The sequence below is a fragment of the Hordeum vulgare genome, chromosome 2H (genome assembly GCF_904849725.1).
Source record: "Hordeum vulgare subsp. vulgare chromosome 2H, MorexV3_pseudomolecules_assembly, whole genome shotgun sequence".
Lineage (NCBI taxonomy): Eukaryota > Viridiplantae > Streptophyta > Magnoliopsida > Poales > Poaceae > Hordeum > Hordeum vulgare.
Genome location: NC_058519.1, coordinates 606,822,545 through 606,841,405, shown reverse-complemented (window position 1 = coordinate 606,841,405; position 18,861 = coordinate 606,822,545). Strand labels below are relative to the sequence as shown.

Genomic DNA, 18,861 nt, shown 5'->3' with positions numbered 1-18,861 from the left:
CCTAAGAAAACAAAAAAGTTTTTGCCCTGAGCGGAACCTCTTGTGGAACTTCAGTTTGTGTGTTTCGTGTGTGGAAATCTAGATGCTACCTTGTGTTTCGAACTTGTTCGGCTTGTGACGGTTTGATTTACATATAAAGCAGGACGAAAGCATTTTCCGGTAAAGCTTTTGCACCAAAGCGCAGCGATCTAAATTAATGTACTGCTTATCATATTAGCTCGCTACCACTGCTCTGCTCACTTCACTGGTGTACGCCAGCCAACGCAAACAGTTGTGCTAGCTCTGCAGGCGTTTGGATGCTACTTGGCCACACGACACAAGCCAGCAGCTGGCCACTTCACGTCATGTCTCATGTGTGCCCGTGATGCGTAACATGGATATTACAGAAAGAATAGAATTAATACTGCAGAACACCAGTCCTTATCTGATCTGTGACCAGCAGCAATCCAATGTTATTTGGTTCGATATATACTCCTCTATACATATATGTACCGCGAGCGAGCCATGGTTTGGATATATGCATTGCTGCATGAAGAGCCGGCATCGGCCATGGCCATCCATATATACCTTGCTTGATGCCACCGGCATTGTCGGCGCCCTGGCTCCGTCCTTTATGGCCACTTGCACAGGGCTGCTGCTGCTATTTATGTCGCTTGCTCCACCAGGAGAGAGGACCAGATACGGTGACCACTGCCCAAGCCTGAGGCTGCGCAGCTCTTCCGCTCCACTTCTTCTGCCTCACTGTCTTTCTCCTCCAGGATCCTTCCATCTCCATCTCCATCTCCGTCTCCCTGCTTCTCTCCCACTCCAACGAGGCGTCGTCTGATAGGTAGAAGAGAAAAGGTCCGGCCACTGCATCGCGTCGCGTGATGATGGCATTTGGGCTGCCCCGCGCGGCGGCGGTGACGCTGTTGCTGTGCCTCGCCGCGGCGTCGGCCGCGTCGGACGATGTGGTGTCGATGGTGTTCGTGAAAAGCGCGGTGGCCAAAGGAGCGGGTATCCATCTGCGCACTCCATTGCGTTCGTTCGCCGCCATTCTTGTGTTCTTGTTGTTCGGTCACTCATGGCTGGCATTTTCTTGGCGCAGTGTGCCTGGATGGGAGCCCCCCGGTGTACCACTTCTCCCCGGGCTCCGGCTCCGGCGCCGACAACTGGGTGGTTCACATGGAGGTAATTAGTTAGGCCAGTGTAATGTAATTAAACGCTTAGCAACGATGTAATCATTCTTCTGGAGATGAAACGATCTCTTTTTAGTAACATCATTATTGTTTTGGTTGGAAGGGAGGAGGGTGGTGCAAGACCCCTGAAGAGTGTGCAGTCCGGAAGGGCAACTTCAGGGGCTCCTCCAAGTACATGAAGCCACTCTCCTTCTCAGGGATCCTTGGGGGCAGCCAGCAGTACAACCCCGGTATGCCATTCTTGCCCTTTGCCTTTGCCCCCTTGCAGTCACAACTTCCCCATCTAAAACAGACCAATCGCAGATTTCTACAACTGGAACAGAGTCAAGGTCAGATACTGCGACGGCTCATCGTTCACCGGCGATGTTGAAGAAGTGGACTCCGTATGTTCTGGAGTTGGATTGTATGCATTTTCATTTATGTGCAAGATATGTATCCAGATTGACCTCGTGTTTGCAATGCAGTCGACGAACCTGCACTACAGGGGGGCCAGAGTTTGGGACGCCATCATCGAAGATCTGCTCAACAGAGGGATGAGCAAGGCCAAGAATGTATGTTTACTCTTCACTGCTATTATCAGCAGAGTAGCAGTTAGTTAATGATGCCAACATTAACTTTCCCTTTCTATAATGATGCTGATTTTATGAAGTAAAAAAAAGTTGCCACTAATGAATGTAAACTCATTTCAGCAATTAGAATCATGAACTATACCTGCAGTAGTGCATACATAAATTCCAATTTGCAGATCTTCCTCCATGAACCTTATGATTCTGAAAATTGAGGTGCTGAATGCGTTACACCTTTTCAGGCCATTCTTTCTGGGTGTTCGGCCGGAGGTCTAGCGGCAATACTGCATTGTGACAAATTCAATGACCTCCTTCCACCGTCTGCATCTGTAAAGTGCGTTTCTGATGCTGGTTATTTTATTGATGGGTAAGTACCATGCTCCTGGTGTCCTATTGGTTATGGGTAACCATTTCGTGTCAAGTGATTGTTACCGCTATCATTGCAGGACGGATATTACCGGCAACAAGTTTGTCAGGACATCCTTCAAGAACGTTGTAAACCTACATGTATGTTCTTCTGACCTTACAGTACTGGCCATATCTTGCAATCACCAGCCTTGTAATTCAGTTCACTATCTGCATTTTATACCTTTTCTCCAATGACAATTAGACACACCTTTTATTCTCACCGGTTCTTCTTCCATCATTATCATGAACTTCATGGCTGACTATCTTACCTGAATAATAATTCATGAACACTGCATGTGATTTTTCGCCATTTCGAGCTCGATAACCGTTTTAATCTCCTGCAGGGATCGGTTAAAAATTTGCCATCTTCATGTACCTCGAGGACGTCGCCTGAGCTGGTCAGTATTATTCACTTAAGATTGAAGAAGACGCTCTTCTCCTAGCTACCTATAACAGGTGACCTAACATGAAAGGGAAAAAAATGTATATGCAGTGCTTCTTCCCACAGCATGTCCTCCCAACATTGAAAACGCCGCTGTTCATACTTAACGCGGCGTATGATTCATGGCAGGTAATTTTTCAGCACTGCACAATGGCAGTAGTGTTTTCTTCTGCAGTATAACAAGCTGCCGAGTAAAAAAAAAAGATTCGTTTAAACAACATGGCACATTTCATTGCAGATCAGGAACATCCTGGTGCCTAGCGCCGCCGATAAGAAGAAGGAGTGGGCCAAATGCAAGCTTGACATAAAGGGCTGCTCCTCCAGCCAGCTAGTGACCTTACAACGTTAGTGATCCTCCTGGATGATCCAACTCTAATGTTCATCTGGATTGTTTGATCATGTTACTTATCTCTGTTGTTTGTTATTTTTGGCACAGATTTCAGGGACGAGTTTCTGTCAGCGCTCCCTAAACCGGGGCAATCTCCTTCGGTAGGCATGTTCATAGACTCGTGCTTTGCTCACTGCCAATCTGGAGCCCAAGACTCGTGGAATGCCGACGGTTCCCCTTCGCTTCAGAAGACGGTATGTGTAACAGTTATGACATTGGCCAAACAGTTTCTTGACAATTCAGTTTCAAACATTTCAAATTAACAGAGATTCAGGGAGAATGTGCGAAACCCCGGTCGCAGCTTAGCTTATCTATGATCTCCACTATCTGTTTGTTTGCAGAAAATTGGCAAAGCGGTGGGGGACTGGTTCTTCGACCGGGCTGTGTCTCAGCGGATTGACTGCCCGTATCCCTGCAACCAGTCCTGCATTGACAATGAAGATGACTGAGCAATTGGGTCTGAACTCTTCATTGTCGAAAAGATAAAAGTGGGCCTGAACTTCAGTTAGATGATGCATCGTTGTGCAGGAATAACATGGATTAGACGACATCCATAGCTACAGGTAGAATAGGTGATTCTTCATAGATGGTTACTTACCCGTTCTGTGTTTCTTGATGCTTACTCCTACTGAGAATAAAATGGAGGAGTTCTGGTGTGAACTTGCTGCGTGAAATGGTTGTTATTTAGAATTGTCATGAAATCACACTTGCTATTTATTGTTTAAAAAAAACAACTTTGAAAACTGATAGTCACGGCCCACACATCATTAGCACATCAAGTGTTTGGGGGGGGGGGGGGGGGGGGGGGACAATTAAATTCTTCCTAAAAAGGCACAGGATAATTAGGTGTTAGTTTTCCAAGACGGTGATAGAAAATGGTAGTTTTTTTGTTGCTCGAAGGAAAAATATTGTAGTTTTGAGAAATTATATACTCCCTCCGTTCCTAAATATAAGTCTTTTTAGATGTTTTACTAAAATACTACATACGGATGTATATGGACATACTTTAGTGTGTAGATTCACTTATTTTGCTCCGTATGTAGTCTTCTAGTGAAATATCTAAAAGGACTTATATTTAGGAACGAAGGGAGTATAATATGATACACCTATGCGAAAAATAACATAAAACGAATTTCTGCAATAGTTACATAACTTGTTCTTGACAATAATATGTTCCACATTTTTTCACAAATTTCAAATGATCATATTGTTTTACCACAAATTATAGGCACCATTTTCTACCTAATATTGATATGACGTACATTTCTTTATAATCTACAAAACTCATAAGTGTGATTTTGCTAAGTTTCAAAGAATAAATTGAACCAAAGTTGTGAAATTTTGATTCAATCTAAATATGAAATGCGGTGAAAATGGTGATACCAACCGTCCCATCCAAATTTGGCTAACGACTCTATTTAGTTCACGATTGGTCTTGGCCACCGAAAACATTTTTTTGACAGGACACAAAACGATTTGACACTATAACGTATGACAGGAGTGATCACATGGAACGCTTTATCTTCCTCACAAAAAACCTGCACCTACTACAACGGTTGAGTCTAACATATGATCGAGAACAAGAGAATACTTATGTTGTTTAGATATATATGAGGGGCAACTTAGAATAAATATTACAGAAGTAAAATGATTTAATGTTAAGTACATATCCAAGTATAATAAAAGTAAATAAATTCAAACAAACTAATTGAAGTCGCACTGTTTTGAAAAAGTGAAATGTTTTTTTTACAAATAATTAAAATCACCCTACTTTTAAATAATGAAATAACTGAAACTCCTCTTTCGAAATAATTGAGATCACGTTTTAGAAATAAGTGAAATCAATATTTTTAAATTAATGAATTAATTTACCACCTTTTAGAAATAATAAATCACTCTTTTGAAAAACTCAAATAATTATTTAAATAATTGTTTACATATAATTAAAATCATTGTTTTGAAATAGTTTAAATCTCTAGATTGGAATGTATAGTTGTGAAGTTACCAAAATAATGTACATAAAATTTGTGAGTGCACTTCACTCAGAGAACATTATTAGAACTAGTTGCTTAAATCACTCAGATATATGTTTTTGAAATATTTAAATGTATCAAAAATGTTACTAGAAATATATGTTGTAAAGAAAATGAATTCATTGGGGAAAAATCATAATAACTGAAATCTCTTTTTTGATTTAAATAAATTATTTATATCACTTGTCTGAAATAAATGAATAACCTTTTTATTCAAAAGAGTTGGTTTTTTGATAAATGACTATATCTTAAAAATAATAAATAATTGAAATCGCATTTTTTGCACTAATGAAATTGATTGTACCACTTATTTAAAATAGTTGTAACTGCTATTTTGAAATAAATTGTATTGCTTTTTTTAAGAAAAACAGAACAGATTTTTTTTTGGAAATAATGCAATCATAATATCTTGAAATAAAATGAAATCACTTTGTTGGTACAATGAACTACGAATTGTTTTTTTAAACAAGAATACGAATTGTTTTCTCTAAAATGAAGTAAGTGAAATCACTGTTTTGAAACAATTGAAATCGCTGTTCTGAAATAACATAACTCAAGTTGTTTTAAAACAATATAATAATTGAAACCACCCTTTTGAAACAATAAATCATTTTTTTAATTATTATACAGGTTGAATGAATCATTTTTTAAAATAAGGAAATAGTTTATTGAAATGATTGAAATTTGAGATAGTTGAAATGCAACCGGTTTGAAATACAGATTTAAGAAGTTACAGAAATAATTGGAATTGAAGGCTCCAGTTGCAGAAAGTACAGAAATAAATGATGTACATACTCTTCTAAAAAAAAGATGTGCATACAACCACTCAAAATAAATAAATCATGTGCATACAGAAATACACTAGGCATGTGTATCCATACATTTGCTAGCTGACGCCACGCTCCAACTGCTGCCAGTTTGTGTAAAAGTTAGGGTTCTACGGTCTTTTCAGTTTTGTCAGAATTGTATGTTCTCCATCAGTTCATAAATTTTAGTCTTTGTAAAGATTTTACTATAAACTACATACGGATATATATAAACATATTTTAAAATGCAGATTCATTCATTTTACGCCGTATGTAGTTCATAGTCAAATATCTAAAAGAGACTTATATTTAAAAACGGAGAGAGTACCTGACTTAAAATGTGATCTTATGACATCAATAAGACACATATTATCAGGCAAAAAGAGAACTGCTGCTACGCCAGTTCAAGAAAGAAAAAAACTGTTGCCACGCGGTGGGTGGTGGGTGGTGGGCCTGTGGCACTCGACATAGTACATTCCAAGCCGTGATCCTTCCAGAAAAGAGACCGGAACACGCGGTGGAAGTGAGCATTTGAGTCACGGGTTGAGCCCGTGAAATCGAATCAAGCCTGCCTACCGTTTGTTGAATGGCGGCACGGCTTGGTCACAACAAAAGGGTCCAAATGCCCTTCACATGCGCTTGTTCCTTGTGATCCTCGTCCCTTTCCGCTAGCTAGCTGCTCATCTTGAGCGAATTGCCCGCATAAACAAACTTGGATTGGGCTTTCACAAAAAAAAAAAAAAAAAAAAGGATCGGATGGATCATCTCCCACCCACAACTAGCCAAGGCATGGCTGCCCGGATATAAAGCACGCCGGAGTGAAGGTTTATCGGCTAGCTTAGCTTCTTCTCAGCTCGCAGCTCTAGGCTGCCATGAAGAAACCAATGCTGTTTCTTGCGCTGGAGGTTCTGCTGGTCGCCGCTCTGCTGCTTCTTCCCGGCCGGTGCCAGGGGTCCCAGGGGGCCAACGCCAACCTCACGGTGACCGGCACCGTGTTCTGCGACGCCTGCTCCTCCAGCTCCTTCTCCAACCACAGCTACTTCCTGCCAGGTTCCATTGCCGTCGTACTACTACCCATTTCTTCCCTCCATTTCTCATTTCATTTCCTCTCGTGTCCTGTTCTGATTTCTGAAGCAGCCTCCCTTTGCTCGTTCGTCAGGCGTGAAGGTCAGGATCGACTGCGCGATCAGGGCGAGCTCGCCGTCCAGGGAGGAGGTCAAGATCACGGCCGAGAGGACCACCGACAGCCACGGCGCCTACCGGCTCGACATCCCGGCGGTCGCCGGCCTCGGGTGCACCACCGGCGGCGAGGCCGCGTCCTTCTGCCGGGCCGCCGTGCTGCACAACCCCTCGCCGCTCTGCGACGTGCCGGCCCTGACCACCACCGCCCGCCACATCTCCTTCTCGTCGGCCCAGGACCCCGGCGCGTGCCTCTACAACCTCAACTCCCTCTACTACCGCCCGGGCAAGAAGGCCGTCCGGTGCGACGGCGCTGGGGCGTCGCCGGCGGCCGCGCTGAACACGTCGCTCTTCTACTGCCCGCACTGGCCGTGGCCGCCCATCCCGTTCTGCACGCCCCGCCCGTGGTTCCCGCCCATACCGTTCCTCACGCCGCCGCCGCCGGCGTTCCCGTTTCCTCTGCCGCCATTCCCGCCGATACCGTTCTTCACGCCACCGTCGCCGCCACCGCCGGCTTTTCCTTTCCCTTTGCCGCCGTGGCCATGGACCCCGCCGGCGTCGCCACCTCCACCGTCGTTCCGGTTCCCTCATCTGCCACCGATTTTCTCGGCACCATCTCCGCCGCCGCCGCCACCACCGCCTGCATTCCCATTCCCTTTGCCGCCGTTTCCACAGCTGCCTCCTTTTCCTCATTTTCCGCCTCTGCCGTCGCTGTATTCGCCACCGCCTCCTCCTCCTCCTCCGCCACCACCTCCGCCGCCTTCCTTCCCTTGGCCTTTCCCGCCATTACCATTCTTCCCTCCGACTGCAAGCCCTTCGGTCCCGTCTCCTCCACCTTCAAGGCATTACCGGAAAGATCCGACCACCTGGTCCTCTTCCAAAACCCAACCATAAATAAAGTACAACAATAATAAGTAGAGTACATAATAGTAATTTGTTCTGCTCGTGTTAGGGGACGGATAATGGATGTACTTGTTGTTTTATGTGGATATATAATGGGTGTACTAGATCTGTGCCTATAATTATATGTCAGATTTGTAAACAAAAAGACTTTCATTCCTTTTCTTTGAAATGAAAAATATATTTTTGTGGAAAGGCCATCATGGCTAGCTTTATTGAATTTAAACAAGCACTCGATCGTCCACGAGCTTGGTAACCTTAGGGCTCGTCTGTCCAAGTGAAGTCTTGTTACAATCACAAAAATTAGCTAGCACATGCGCCGCTTGATTAGCAGAACAAAAACAATTAAGATTGATCTTCCCGATCGAAGAATGTCTACACACTCCGCAAATATGGCTGAAGCCGCATCCCACCATATTGGCTGACAAGTAGTCTATCACATTTAGGGAGTCAGATTATGCTTCCAAACGAGAAAATCCTAAGTTAGCAAAATTAAGCCCATCACACATTGTCATTCCCTCGGTAGTGATTACATCAGCTGCAAAGGCAATATAACAAACAAACAAACAAACAAAAATACTATTTTTGGTAGCATCTAACAAACGAATTCGGTTCTTGTAGCTATATAAATGCAGTTTTATTGCAGCTTAATAGTAATACACAATTACTATTTCAGGTACTTGATTTTTTTCCAGATCCATTCGAATTTCTCTTCCGTTTTCACTAGACTAGAATGAGGAAGAAACTAATATGCATATTGCAATAGTTATCGTATATGTATGCATCGTGCAAATCGTAATATGCATGAATACAACTGACTAAGCAGATGTAGTTCCAGCGATTTCTTGTAGCTTGAAGTCTCAAACGCTAAATATATAAGAAAAATAGAGAAACTTTAGACCAAATTGCTGCATCACCATCATTCTAGAAACAATTAAGAGGAAACTGTCCATCAACGATCAATAGTATGCAATACATATGTGAACATGGAGGTTTACTTTAATAACACAATTAATATAGAAGGGAGAAGTTATCTAGAACTTGTCCTAGTGGAGAGATGGACTAGAGATGCAAGGGACATTCTCCATCTCATCCTTCACATTAATGCCCACAAAAATCCATCAAGTGGGCTGGAATTACATGATAGAATTGCTGCAAATGTTTTGTTGTCAACCCAATTCAGGCAAAAGGGGTGATTGTAATTGGAGGAAAAGAAGGACAGAATGGTGATGTCAATGGTATAATCAATCTACTAATGAGTCGGGTAATATATTAGCTGGATTACTGGACCTACGACAAGTAGGGAGAAGGCAGCATACGAATGGTTGAGTAAACGGACAAGATCTTTGCACTATTTGTCGAAAGCAGGATCACAAGAGAATGACAATGGAATGATCTTAAGCAGTCTCAAAAGGCCTGTCTGGTGCAAGAACTATGGGGTCGAGGGTTACCGGCGAAACAACTGCACGTCTGCACCAAAGCTCCAGAACTGAGACTCCTGGATATGTGCATAGGTGGCGTGTAAGACTAGGAAAATTTGTTGAAGTTATGTGTCCACTAATTTGATGAAACGATGTAGTGGTTTGTTCAGAATACATGTTATGGTTGTTTGCTTATCATTGTTGTTGTGCTTAATAAGTACTCCCTCCATTCACAAATATAAAATGTTAAACCTTTTTCTGAATCGGGTGTATATAGACACATTTTAGTGTGCTTGTTCACTCATTTCTATCTGTATGTAGTCCATATTAAAATATCTAAAACATCTTATGTTTGTGAAGGAGGGAGTACTTCATTTTCATGTACGGATGATTTTAGAGAGAAGTGTAATGTATTTGTACCGGTTGATTGGTGGTCAGGTTGGAAGTTGTTTGGATGAGCTGCAACTTTGTAAAGAGCTCAATTTCAGATATTCTTGAAGCATGGAATACATGAGACAGATTGCTTGGTGTACTACTCTCCAAACTGAAGGTACTGGGGAGTACTGAAGGTACAGTCTGGTTCAGTCATCCGCCAGCTGAAGTTGCTTGGAATGCATGCACCATCTATACATGGACAGTGAGATGCTGGGGAGAACTGAAGGTACAGTCTGGTTCAGTGACTCAGTCATCCACCCAACTGAAGCTGTACATCTCCAAGAGAAATCACTGGATTGGCTCCATCTCACTTCTCCGTGCCTCCTCTACAATCACGGGTGTGGGTGCAAGGTCCACTGGTCATGGTGCTTTACCGGTGAGGGCTAAGGCATGTGTTTCAGACTGCAATCTTCTGTCAGTTAAAAAATCCATTGGGCACAGGAAGTGCTGCCATTGGAACAGAATCGTACATCTTGTGCGACCGTCTGAGCCGGGCTAACTCAGACAAACGGTATACCTGGGCTTGTACGCTGCCAGTTGAGAATTTCGGAGTGGAAGGACCAGCACAATGGAGCTCGAGCTCAGAATATCACTTTGGAAACCCAGAGCACTCCCATGCCAGACAGTAGCAATGGAGGTTAGCACCGTACCTCTCATGATGAGAATGGCCCTGCTCATACACTTGGCACCAGAAATACCAAGCCTAGATCCTCCTATTGAGATCACTTGTGTGCAGTAGCAGCCAACTGGCTGGCTCCTTGACCACATTTCTGCTCAACCACAGCGAGGTAGGCGCTGCAGTTCGGCACCCAGACATGAAGCAGCATCAGCAAGACAGCTGTCATGTGAGCCCTTGAAAGCCGAGACAAACGCTTCTACTCGCATCAGAGCTGGCACAGATATTGAGAGTAGCATTCCTTGGGCTAGATACTGCCTGCAAGAGAATGCTATGCTGTATAACAGGCGAGTCAGCTGAAGAGAGACACGATGCTTCAACAAGTCCAAAAGAGAGCTCAGTTTAGGAAGATTTGTCATCAAGCCCATCGTGGCCTCTCGAGGTGCTGCCTTGAGCAGCAACACCATGCAATCTGACGCCAAATCGCTAATCTGTGGATCTGAATTTCCAACCACCTCAAGAAACACACCCATACTGCCACCGAGGTCGCATATATCCGTGATGCAAGATTGTTGATCAACAGCAATGCTCATGCTGAAGGCACTGTCAACAAGGAGTGCTGGTTCTTTGGTAAGGGCGATACTTCTGTTGCTGCCAATGCCACGGATAATGAAAGCTCTGCAGAGTTCCAAGATTGGTTCGAGGAAATCATCCATATCTTTGGCAGTCACAAACTCAACTAGATTCCCTATTCTTCTGACAACTTGAAGCTGGGAAAGAATATTGGAGTCCATGTCAGGAGCAGATGCTAGAGCAAAACAAAGCTTCACATTGCTTACGTTTGCATTTGAAAGATCTCCAAGCAAAAACTCAAAGCACTGGGATACTGTCGCTTCATTCAGGATGTCAGATACCTCAACACAATCATGTTCCATCAACATTACTAGAAGTTTCTGTGCATACATAGGTATTGGATCTTCATCCTCTGCAAATGAAGGGTACAGCGGGAGAAAATATTTGTGAGAGATTGTCTTCAGGTCAGCTAATGTTTGTTCGTCTGCAGTTGATGAAGAATCACTGAAGATCACAATCATCACATCAGACAGTAGCTTCAAACATAGGAATCTGGCATCACAGTCTTTATTGCCCTTGTATAAGATGAATAAGCTCGGAAGAAATCGACTTGTGAATATTTTGTGTTCCGTAAGTATAACAGAAGGCTCCTCCATAGCTGCCTCTAGAACTCGCAGCAATGTCATTTGGAAATCATCCTGAGCCTGGAAGTACAATGAAGTGTACACAAATGACCATAAAAGACAAGAGTTTATTGAACACATGGCGTAATGCAAAGACTGAAGGCAAGGCAGCATCAACACTAGGATGAGTTTATTTTCGACATTGCAGTGCAAATATTAATGAATGGTCTCCATATTTTCTCATCAGGTTTGTTAGTATATTAATCTTGTCACGGTCAGTTATGTGGAAGTTGTATCATGGCATGCAAAATTAGCTAGCTATGCATATGTCAGCAATGAGCAGCAGCTAGACCCTTCAAATATAGGATATAGTTGTCAGCAGTAAAAAAGCAAAGTCTGATATGACTCTGAGCTATAGACAAATAGCAGTATGTCCTTAGACTCTAGTAAAAGTTTGAACTGAGCTATCCTAGCTTAGCTATAAGTATTGGCACATGGTCGGTTTGGCTAGTCCTATAAAAGGACATGCACCCCTGTTTTGTAGAAGTAAGCGTGTTCCACTGATATAACCTACAGAGTTTCATACTAGTTCCTTGCGCACATGTGTGTAAGAGAAAACAGTGAATAATCCTGGTTTGAGAACCTAGCAGTTCTAACAACGTTGGTCCAGGTAGTTATAGGCCATACCTGAAATTGTGTCTCCAATATCTTTATAAGATTAGCCAACTGGAGCAATACTTGACTCGTCGCAACTCTGTGATTGAAGGATACACTACCAAGAAGATGAAGGATAACAGGGAACAAATGAATTGTGCTCTTTGGATGAGCACGTCCAGTTAAAGCAGTAATAGGTCCATGACGTTTGCCACCCATGACCTGCTGTATATCACTGGATACAGTGTCAAGAATGCCTGGGACCAACGAAGCAACTAACTGAACAAATGCTTCTGTGCATTGATGAATGAAACCATCCTTCTCCTTTCCCAATCTATCGACTACTGATAGCAGCTTTGCATTGCAAAAGAATTGTGGAAGCCACCTTCGATTGTTCTTGCAAAGAAGGGCAACAAATAGAAGGGTTTTTCCACGCAGAATGTCAGATCCCTGTTCTATCAGAGAAATAAGTCCAGGGACCAACTGTTTCTCCTCGTTTAACGACTGAATATAGCGATTCATATTTGGTATGGTATGACTGTTCACTAGTGCTGAATTCAGAAGATTCAGACTGATCTGTTGCTCACGTGGATTGCCCTTAAAGAGTGTGCATGCAATATCCTTGAACGATAGCTTCTCCAGTATTAAATGAGTACATGACGAACTGAATCGAGCTAGGCGGTTCAAACAAGAAATTGCAATAAGCTTTGTATTCTCCTGCTTCCCAGTTGCTTTATAGATGTAGCAAAGATGACCAATTGCATCTTGGGAAGCAAACCGTGATGTCCAATCTGTCCCTTGGCTACATATATTATCAATTGTTCGTAAGGCATAAAGCTGGGCCAGATCATCTTCCCCTTTACGCAAGATAGATGACACCAGTGCGATTACAGCACTAGGGACCTGCACAGTTTGCCAAGTTAAATCATGGGAAGACAGTAGCTTGAACTTGTAGCTGCAAATCAAAGGAAATGAACCACTAAATATGTATATCATGACCACATACAGCTAAAATATTCATATAAATATCTTCATGTTCCAATACATACCCTTTTATGTACTTACAATAACTGCAAAAGCTCAACACACACATTAAAAACAAATTTGCGCCTAGAGACATGAATAAAGAAAAGAGCATGTACTGGAACGTGAAGTCGGTATCTACCATCTAACCATATTTATGTATATGCATGCATTTAGTTCCTTTAGTTAATATACTTTCAACTCCTAATGAATTTCTACTTCAGTACATTACGATAGGCAAAGAGAATATGCTCCCTATGCATGCATTTAGTTCCTTTAGTTAATATACTTTCAACTCCTAATGAATTTCTACTTCAGTACATTACGATAGGCAAAGAGAATATGCTCCCATGGAAGAATCAGTACCAACCATTAGAGATGTTGGAATCTAAGTCCCAGTATCTTACCACCACGGCTTATTTTTCAGAACGTGATGCCAGTATAGGGTAATACAAGGTAAGTCCATGTAAATCAACCACTGGCATGCAAAAAAATGTAAAACTAGCATATTTTTCATTTGGAGTTTCTAACCTGCCACAAAGCACCAGATTTGTTGTCTTTCATAGGAGATTCTTCGGCATTGCTTTCTTTGCTATCCTGATCAGATTGAGTTGATATGTAGAACAGTAATTCTCCAAGTGTTGCCATACAGAATCTCCTCAGTTTATCGTGCCGGTCCCTTAGGCCATCTGACAAGGCAATAATAATTCCTGAACTAGCTAGCTCTGCATCAAGGATAGTGGAGTAGCGTATCAACAGTCCCATAAGTGAAGCAACCTGGACACGCAAAACTGAAGTTTTTGATAGTCGGAGCATTTTTATAAGCAACGACATAATTGGGCCATTAGTGATTATATTTGCAGCATCAGAATTCATGCTTAACAACTCCAGGTATCTGATGATATTCTGTTTCTCTGAAACCTGAAAAGATCCGCTCAAACTCTGAATTATCTGGCTATTGAATGCATTCACCTGTTCTCGTGGTAACTTGATGTAATCAGCAGCAGGAAGAGCTTCAAAAGGAAGCATAGAGATGGTCTCTGTAGCTTTATCTCCTTTTTTACTGGGCATGACTGGTTTAACTGCAAGGTCTGTTGGATGCCAGAATGCTTCAAAGATGTTAGACGGCTCAGAACCCGTTGCAGCACCAGAAGTTATCTTTGGACGTGCTTTCCTCATACAGAAACTAGGTGGAGTGGCCACCACATCAAGATTCTCTGAACAGTTCTGCTCAGCTTTCAAAACGGTGTCAGGCTTAACAGAACACTCGTCCGTGAGCATGTCCACCTGATTTATGCAGTTCTCTTCATTTTCATCAGTTCCTTGAGTACTATATTTTTCATCTGATGTGGATCCAGCGTTATCTGATCCATCATTATCATCAGGTGCATCGCCTTCTGGATTCTCACCAAAATCAAGCTCCATGTCATTATTTTCGATCTTAACTTCAGCCTCATTTTCGTCTGTTTCTGTGGGAGGGCGCCTGTAGTTCTCCTTGGCCCTTTCCCTTTGCAAATTTTTCTTAGCTATGCGAGACATCCTAAGGACATTTACACCCTTCAAACCATCAGCCTTACAAGTTTTGGGATTATTTTTCTTACCAGTTTGCACATTCTTAACAGGGGTTGTGAACACCTTGGTGGAATTTTCATCTTTCTTGCGTAGGCGTTCACGAGTCTTGGGTGGCGTCAGCTGTCTGGAGGGTTTATCCCCATTTCGCACAGCTAAATATGTCGTAGTGGGAAGTCCAACCATGTTATCAAAGGCAGGCTGAGGAGGTAAAGGAATCATCGGCATACTGTTCCTCCAAAAGTTGTGTGCACATAGTTCAGACCACTGTAGTCTTTCAGCTGGGTCCTTCATGAGTAAGCAGTCCATCAGATTCTGGAAAGACCTTGACGTGTTATCAGGTAAAGCTGGTGCAGGCTCTGAAAGTATGGATTTGACTAACTGGGTAAATTCACGGCCCACGAAAGGAGGTCTTCCTGCATAGCATTCGTATAGCACACAACCAAGGGCCCAGAAATCAGAAGCATATGAGTGGACCCCTCCCTCTTGGAACAACTCAGGAGCCATGTAACATGGTGTCCCCCTCATAGGTTGTGGCACCTAAATGCACGGTATTGGAACCGGGGAACATCATTAAAATAAGATAAACCAAACGAAACGAAATGCAAGAAAATAAAATGGGAGCTCACATCTCCAGGATCAGTCTTCTCGATGTCCTTTAAACGTCTTGCTAATCCAAAATCACACAGCTACAATAATAAGGGGAAACTACTGTTAGTTCCCAGCAATTGTCTATTCTTTTGCTGTCACTGTATTTACATATTACACAGTGGTCTACTGATTACCTTCATGCATCCAAACTCATCAAGTAGAATGTTAGATGGCTTCAGATCACAATATATAATTCCTTGTGAATGCAAGAACCTAACACCCAACATGTTTTCAGTCAATCAAAATCCACCCATAACACAATAGATGTAATGAAACGAAGATACCAAAGAAACTTTACAGGAGGGCTTTGACAAGATCATAAGCCAGGTCGTGCATGGCACTTTCAGGCAGCTTCTTATCCTGCATGAAAATACATAGGATGAGACATGAGACAGAATACATAAAGACAAAGCAAGCATAAAAATGGGTAGCATTTGTCTTCACTGATGTTACATATAGTAAAAGGTCTACATGGCTACTCACACAACAGGTCTCTGGAACACAAACAGGCACCACAGAGAATTACGTGGGTCACCCTTATAAACACGTGTTCTCTAGGATGACAAACAAGCAGAAAAATGGGGTAGCATTTGTCTTCACTGATGTTACATATAGTAAAAGATCTGCAAATCTACTCACACAACAGGTCTCTGGAACACAAACATGCACCACAGAGAATTATGTGGGTTACCCTTATCAACATGTGTTGTCTAGGATGACAAGCAAGCAGAAGAAAAATGGGGTAGCATTTGTCTTCACTGATGTTACATACAGTAAAAGATCAAATCTACTCGCACAACAGGTCTCTGGAACACAAACAACCACCACAGAGAATCACGTGGCTCGCCCTTATCAACACGTGTTGTCTAGGATGACAAGCAAGTACTAGTAAACGGCTAGCAAAAGCACTGCGCCGCAACAATATAATACACTACTAAAAACAATAGATCAGCATTATCAAGATAGCAAATAAATCAAGCATTTCTTAGAGCCAAAGACTATGCAGGGTGCTTTCAGTGTTTCCAATTGGAGAAAATGGAGAGCAGCACTCCAGTTTCGATCTTGAAAAGTTAACTATCTAATCCTTTTCCAAGTGGAGCACAAGCAAGACTAGCATTCGTACTTCAATGCATTAACACAAAGTATAAAAACCGTAAATGCTATAAAAGAAAAATAGAACTAAGATCGTAAAAGCAGGTGGTTCGGGCTGACCATACTTCAATGAAATAAAAAATAGTTTTCTAAAGCTAAAATAGTTTTAGTAGCATTCACAACTTCATGTTGTCAGATTGAAGTTTCTTTCAATGTGCACAATTATAGATAGCAACAATAACAAGATTGTTTGAAACATCTATTCCTATTGGAAGAACAATTAGCAAGCTGTCCTATAATGTTTCATGTCGAATTTTCCTAAAAGCTGATAAAAACGGTAAGTTTTGTCTCTTGTACTTCTAGTTCAAATATTCCAAGATCCTGAACTTTAGGTGCAAATTTTTCTCACGTATCTGTGATATCTGCAGAATATATCAGTTGCAAACGTACACAAAAGGATGCTTTGTGTTCCCTTCTTCAAATTAGAGAAATGCATACAATGCTTAAAGGGATAAGCAAGATACCTGCTCGAGCAAGCCCTTGAGGTCTCCACCAACACAATATTCCAATACTAGCCAAAAATGTGCTGAAGTTTCGTACCTAGGGAGAAAAGCAAGGCATGGTTATGGTATGCACTAGAATGGTCAAATGTTAAGTGAATAATAAGGATAACCTCAACAAGACTAACAAAGTACTTGTCATTGGTATACTGCAAAATTAATACAGGCCAAAGCAATACGTCAATATGAATCCTTAAAAACTTACCAAGAGTAAAATTTCAGGACATTTGCATGATCTAAAGAATGAAGCATCCGGACCTGCAAAGGTAAGTTCAAAAGCACCATTGGCACAAAGGAACAAACCATAAATAAACAACTTATGAGCATAAGCATTGATCAAACCTATGATAGAACATCTAAGAATGCTTACCAAGTTTGAGCGTGATTCTCTATCTGGTAACATTTTATTGATAATTACCCTTGGGCAGTTGCTCAGAGAGACAAAAGCACATCCAAAAGAAAAACAGGTACTTAGAAGAGCCACTAACAAAGACTAACTACAAACCCGACGAAAGAAGAGCACTTGCCAATAGTAAGTCAACAACATTCATTAGTGAGCGGTTGTAGCTTATCCTCATGGGCACATCTCTTGTATAATTGTGTATGGGAAATGAACTCTGTGCAAAATTATTAGGATGTTGATGTTTTCCCAGCACTTTAAAAATAAGAACCGGGAGAAAAAACAGCACGGCATTCAGCACATGAAGCTTATCATTATCTTAGTCACAGGTTACATGTAGCATTCTAGCCTGGGGCAGTTAAGTTTCCCCTTCATACTGCATCATTTCTGAAGCAAAACACTGACCAGAAACCAAAATCGAGGCGGGAGAGAGAGGGGCTGGCTCACCTCATTGAGGACCTTGGAGCGCTGCGACTTGTCGACGCTCTTGACGGCGAAGTACTCGATGGTTTTCTTCTTCCGCCCCTTGTACACCGTCTTCCGCACCACAACCCCACCCCACCCCACCCAAAAGAAACAGAGAAACAATCAGAGATCCCTCGCATTCGAGGCGGCACCGGCCCGATACGGGCGGATCCGAGGCTGGGGTAGGGGGCGAAGCCGGCCGGAGTGGAGGGGGTGGGGGCCGGAGGGTTACCGAGTGCTTGCCGCGGCCAATGGCCTCGTAGACGTGGAAGTTGTTCATGGCGGAGCAGCAACAGGTGGAGGGGGGAGGAGGAAGAGGAGGGCTCCCCCTCTGGTCGCCGGCTAGGTTTAGATCTGAGGCGGCCGGAGAAGTGAACGGAATGGGGAGCGGAGCGGAGAGGAGTGAGCGGGGTTTCGGTTTCGGAGGAGAAGCTCCTGTTGATTTTTCGAATTTTGTAAGTATCATTTCGTATGGGAATGTATCCGATGCACCCGCAGTAGCAATAATGCTCGAACGGACACATTTTACAGAGTTTTACGGACTGAAAACTGTGGGTTCTTCTAATTAGCTTCTCCCCTGAATTTCACCGATGGCTGTGCGCCTTAATCACTCCCCTGTCAATCGATGTTAAGCAGTCCGTAAATCTCTATTATTAAAACAGGATGCGTCGTCGTGATGGTTCAACCAACGCGATGGTTCGACCTTCGAGCGATCGATCCCACCTCGCAAGGAAGAAAAAAAACATCGTACCATCCACCTCCCACGTCTCCCCTCTTTCGCTCGTCCCCCCACCCGACGGGATCCCGCACTCCCCGATCCCTTCCCCGCACTCGTGCGAACCGCTCCTCTCGCGCAGCCGCACCACCCCCGCGCCGCCA

The 18,861-nt window shown here is 42.8% G+C and overlaps 3 protein-coding genes across 4 annotated transcripts; 2 read left to right on the top strand and 1 right to left on the bottom strand.

Annotated features, from left to right (window-relative positions):
• The first annotated feature begins 653 nt into the window (after positions 1-653).
• LOC123427715 (pectin acetylesterase 7-like) lies at positions 654-3,642 on the top strand. The gene is made up of 12 exons (XM_045111826.1): positions 654-996; positions 1,088-1,170; positions 1,282-1,408; positions 1,482-1,561; positions 1,643-1,729; positions 1,987-2,111; positions 2,191-2,251; positions 2,497-2,550; positions 2,646-2,723; positions 2,833-2,938; positions 3,031-3,176; positions 3,324-3,642. The coding sequence occupies exons 1-12, from the start codon at positions 870-872 to the stop codon at positions 3,429-3,431; spliced, it is 1,182 nt and encodes a 393-aa protein (XP_044967761.1). The 5' UTR covers positions 654-869; the 3' UTR covers positions 3,432-3,642.
• A 2,654-nt stretch (positions 3,643-6,296) lies between these two features.
• LOC123427714 (leucine-rich repeat extensin-like protein 3) lies at positions 6,297-8,095 on the top strand. Of its 2 annotated transcripts, none has more exons than XM_045111824.1 (2): positions 6,297-6,871; positions 6,959-8,095. In XM_045111824.1, the coding sequence occupies exons 1-2, from the start codon at positions 6,694-6,696 to the stop codon at positions 7,909-7,911; spliced, it is 1,131 nt and encodes a 376-aa protein (XP_044967759.1). In that variant the 5' UTR covers positions 6,297-6,693; the 3' UTR covers positions 7,912-8,095. The 2 variants fall into 2 exon arrangements, with proteins under 2 accessions (XP_044967759.1, XP_044967760.1); XM_045111825.1 differs by having other exon boundaries at positions 6,319-6,871; positions 6,981-8,095.
• A 1,675-nt stretch (positions 8,096-9,770) lies between these two features.
• On the bottom strand, positions 9,771-18,441 carry LOC123427713 (serine/threonine-protein kinase RUNKEL-like). The gene is made up of 10 exons (XM_045111823.1): positions 18,215-18,441; positions 17,965-18,054; positions 17,323-17,375; positions 17,082-17,157; positions 15,764-15,825; positions 15,600-15,678; positions 15,444-15,503; positions 13,777-15,354; positions 12,256-13,125; positions 9,771-11,649 (listed from the first exon to the last, which is right to left on the bottom strand). The coding sequence occupies exons 1-10, from the start codon at positions 18,260-18,262 to the stop codon at positions 10,531-10,533; spliced, it is 4,035 nt and encodes a 1,344-aa protein (XP_044967758.1). The 5' UTR covers positions 18,263-18,441; the 3' UTR covers positions 9,771-10,530.
• Positions 18,442-18,861: the final 420 nt, after the last annotated feature.

Coding starts and splice junctions, on each gene's coding strand:
- LOC123427715 (XM_045111826.1), top strand. CDS start 870: ATGATGGCATTTGGGCTGCCCCGCGCGGCGGCGGTGACGCTGTTGCTG. Junction 1,730..1,986: donor GGATGAGCAAGGCCAAGAAT/GTATGTTTACTC, acceptor ACACCTTTTCAG/GCCATTCTTTCTGGGTGTTC. Junction 2,939..3,030: donor CCAGCTAGTGACCTTACAAC/GTTAGTGATCCT, acceptor TTTTTGGCACAG/ATTTCAGGGACGAGTTTCTG.
- LOC123427714 (XM_045111824.1), top strand. CDS start 6,694: ATGAAGAAACCAATGCTGTTTCTTGCGCTGGAGGTTCTGCTGGTCGCC. Junction 6,872..6,958: donor CCACAGCTACTTCCTGCCAG/GTTCCATTGCCG, acceptor TTTCTGAAGCAG/CCTCCCTTTGCTCGTTCGTC.
- LOC123427713 (XM_045111823.1), bottom strand. CDS start 18,262: ATGAACAACTTCCACGTCTACGAGGCCATTGGCCGCGGCAAGCACTCG. Junction 17,158..17,322: donor GTCCTGAAATTTTACTCTTG/GTAAGTTTTTAA, acceptor TTTTCTCCCTAG/GTACGAAACTTCAGCACATT. Junction 15,826..17,081: donor TCAAGGGCTTGCTCGAGCAG/GTATCTTGCTTA, acceptor ATTTTCATGCAG/GATAAGAAGCTGCCTGAAAG.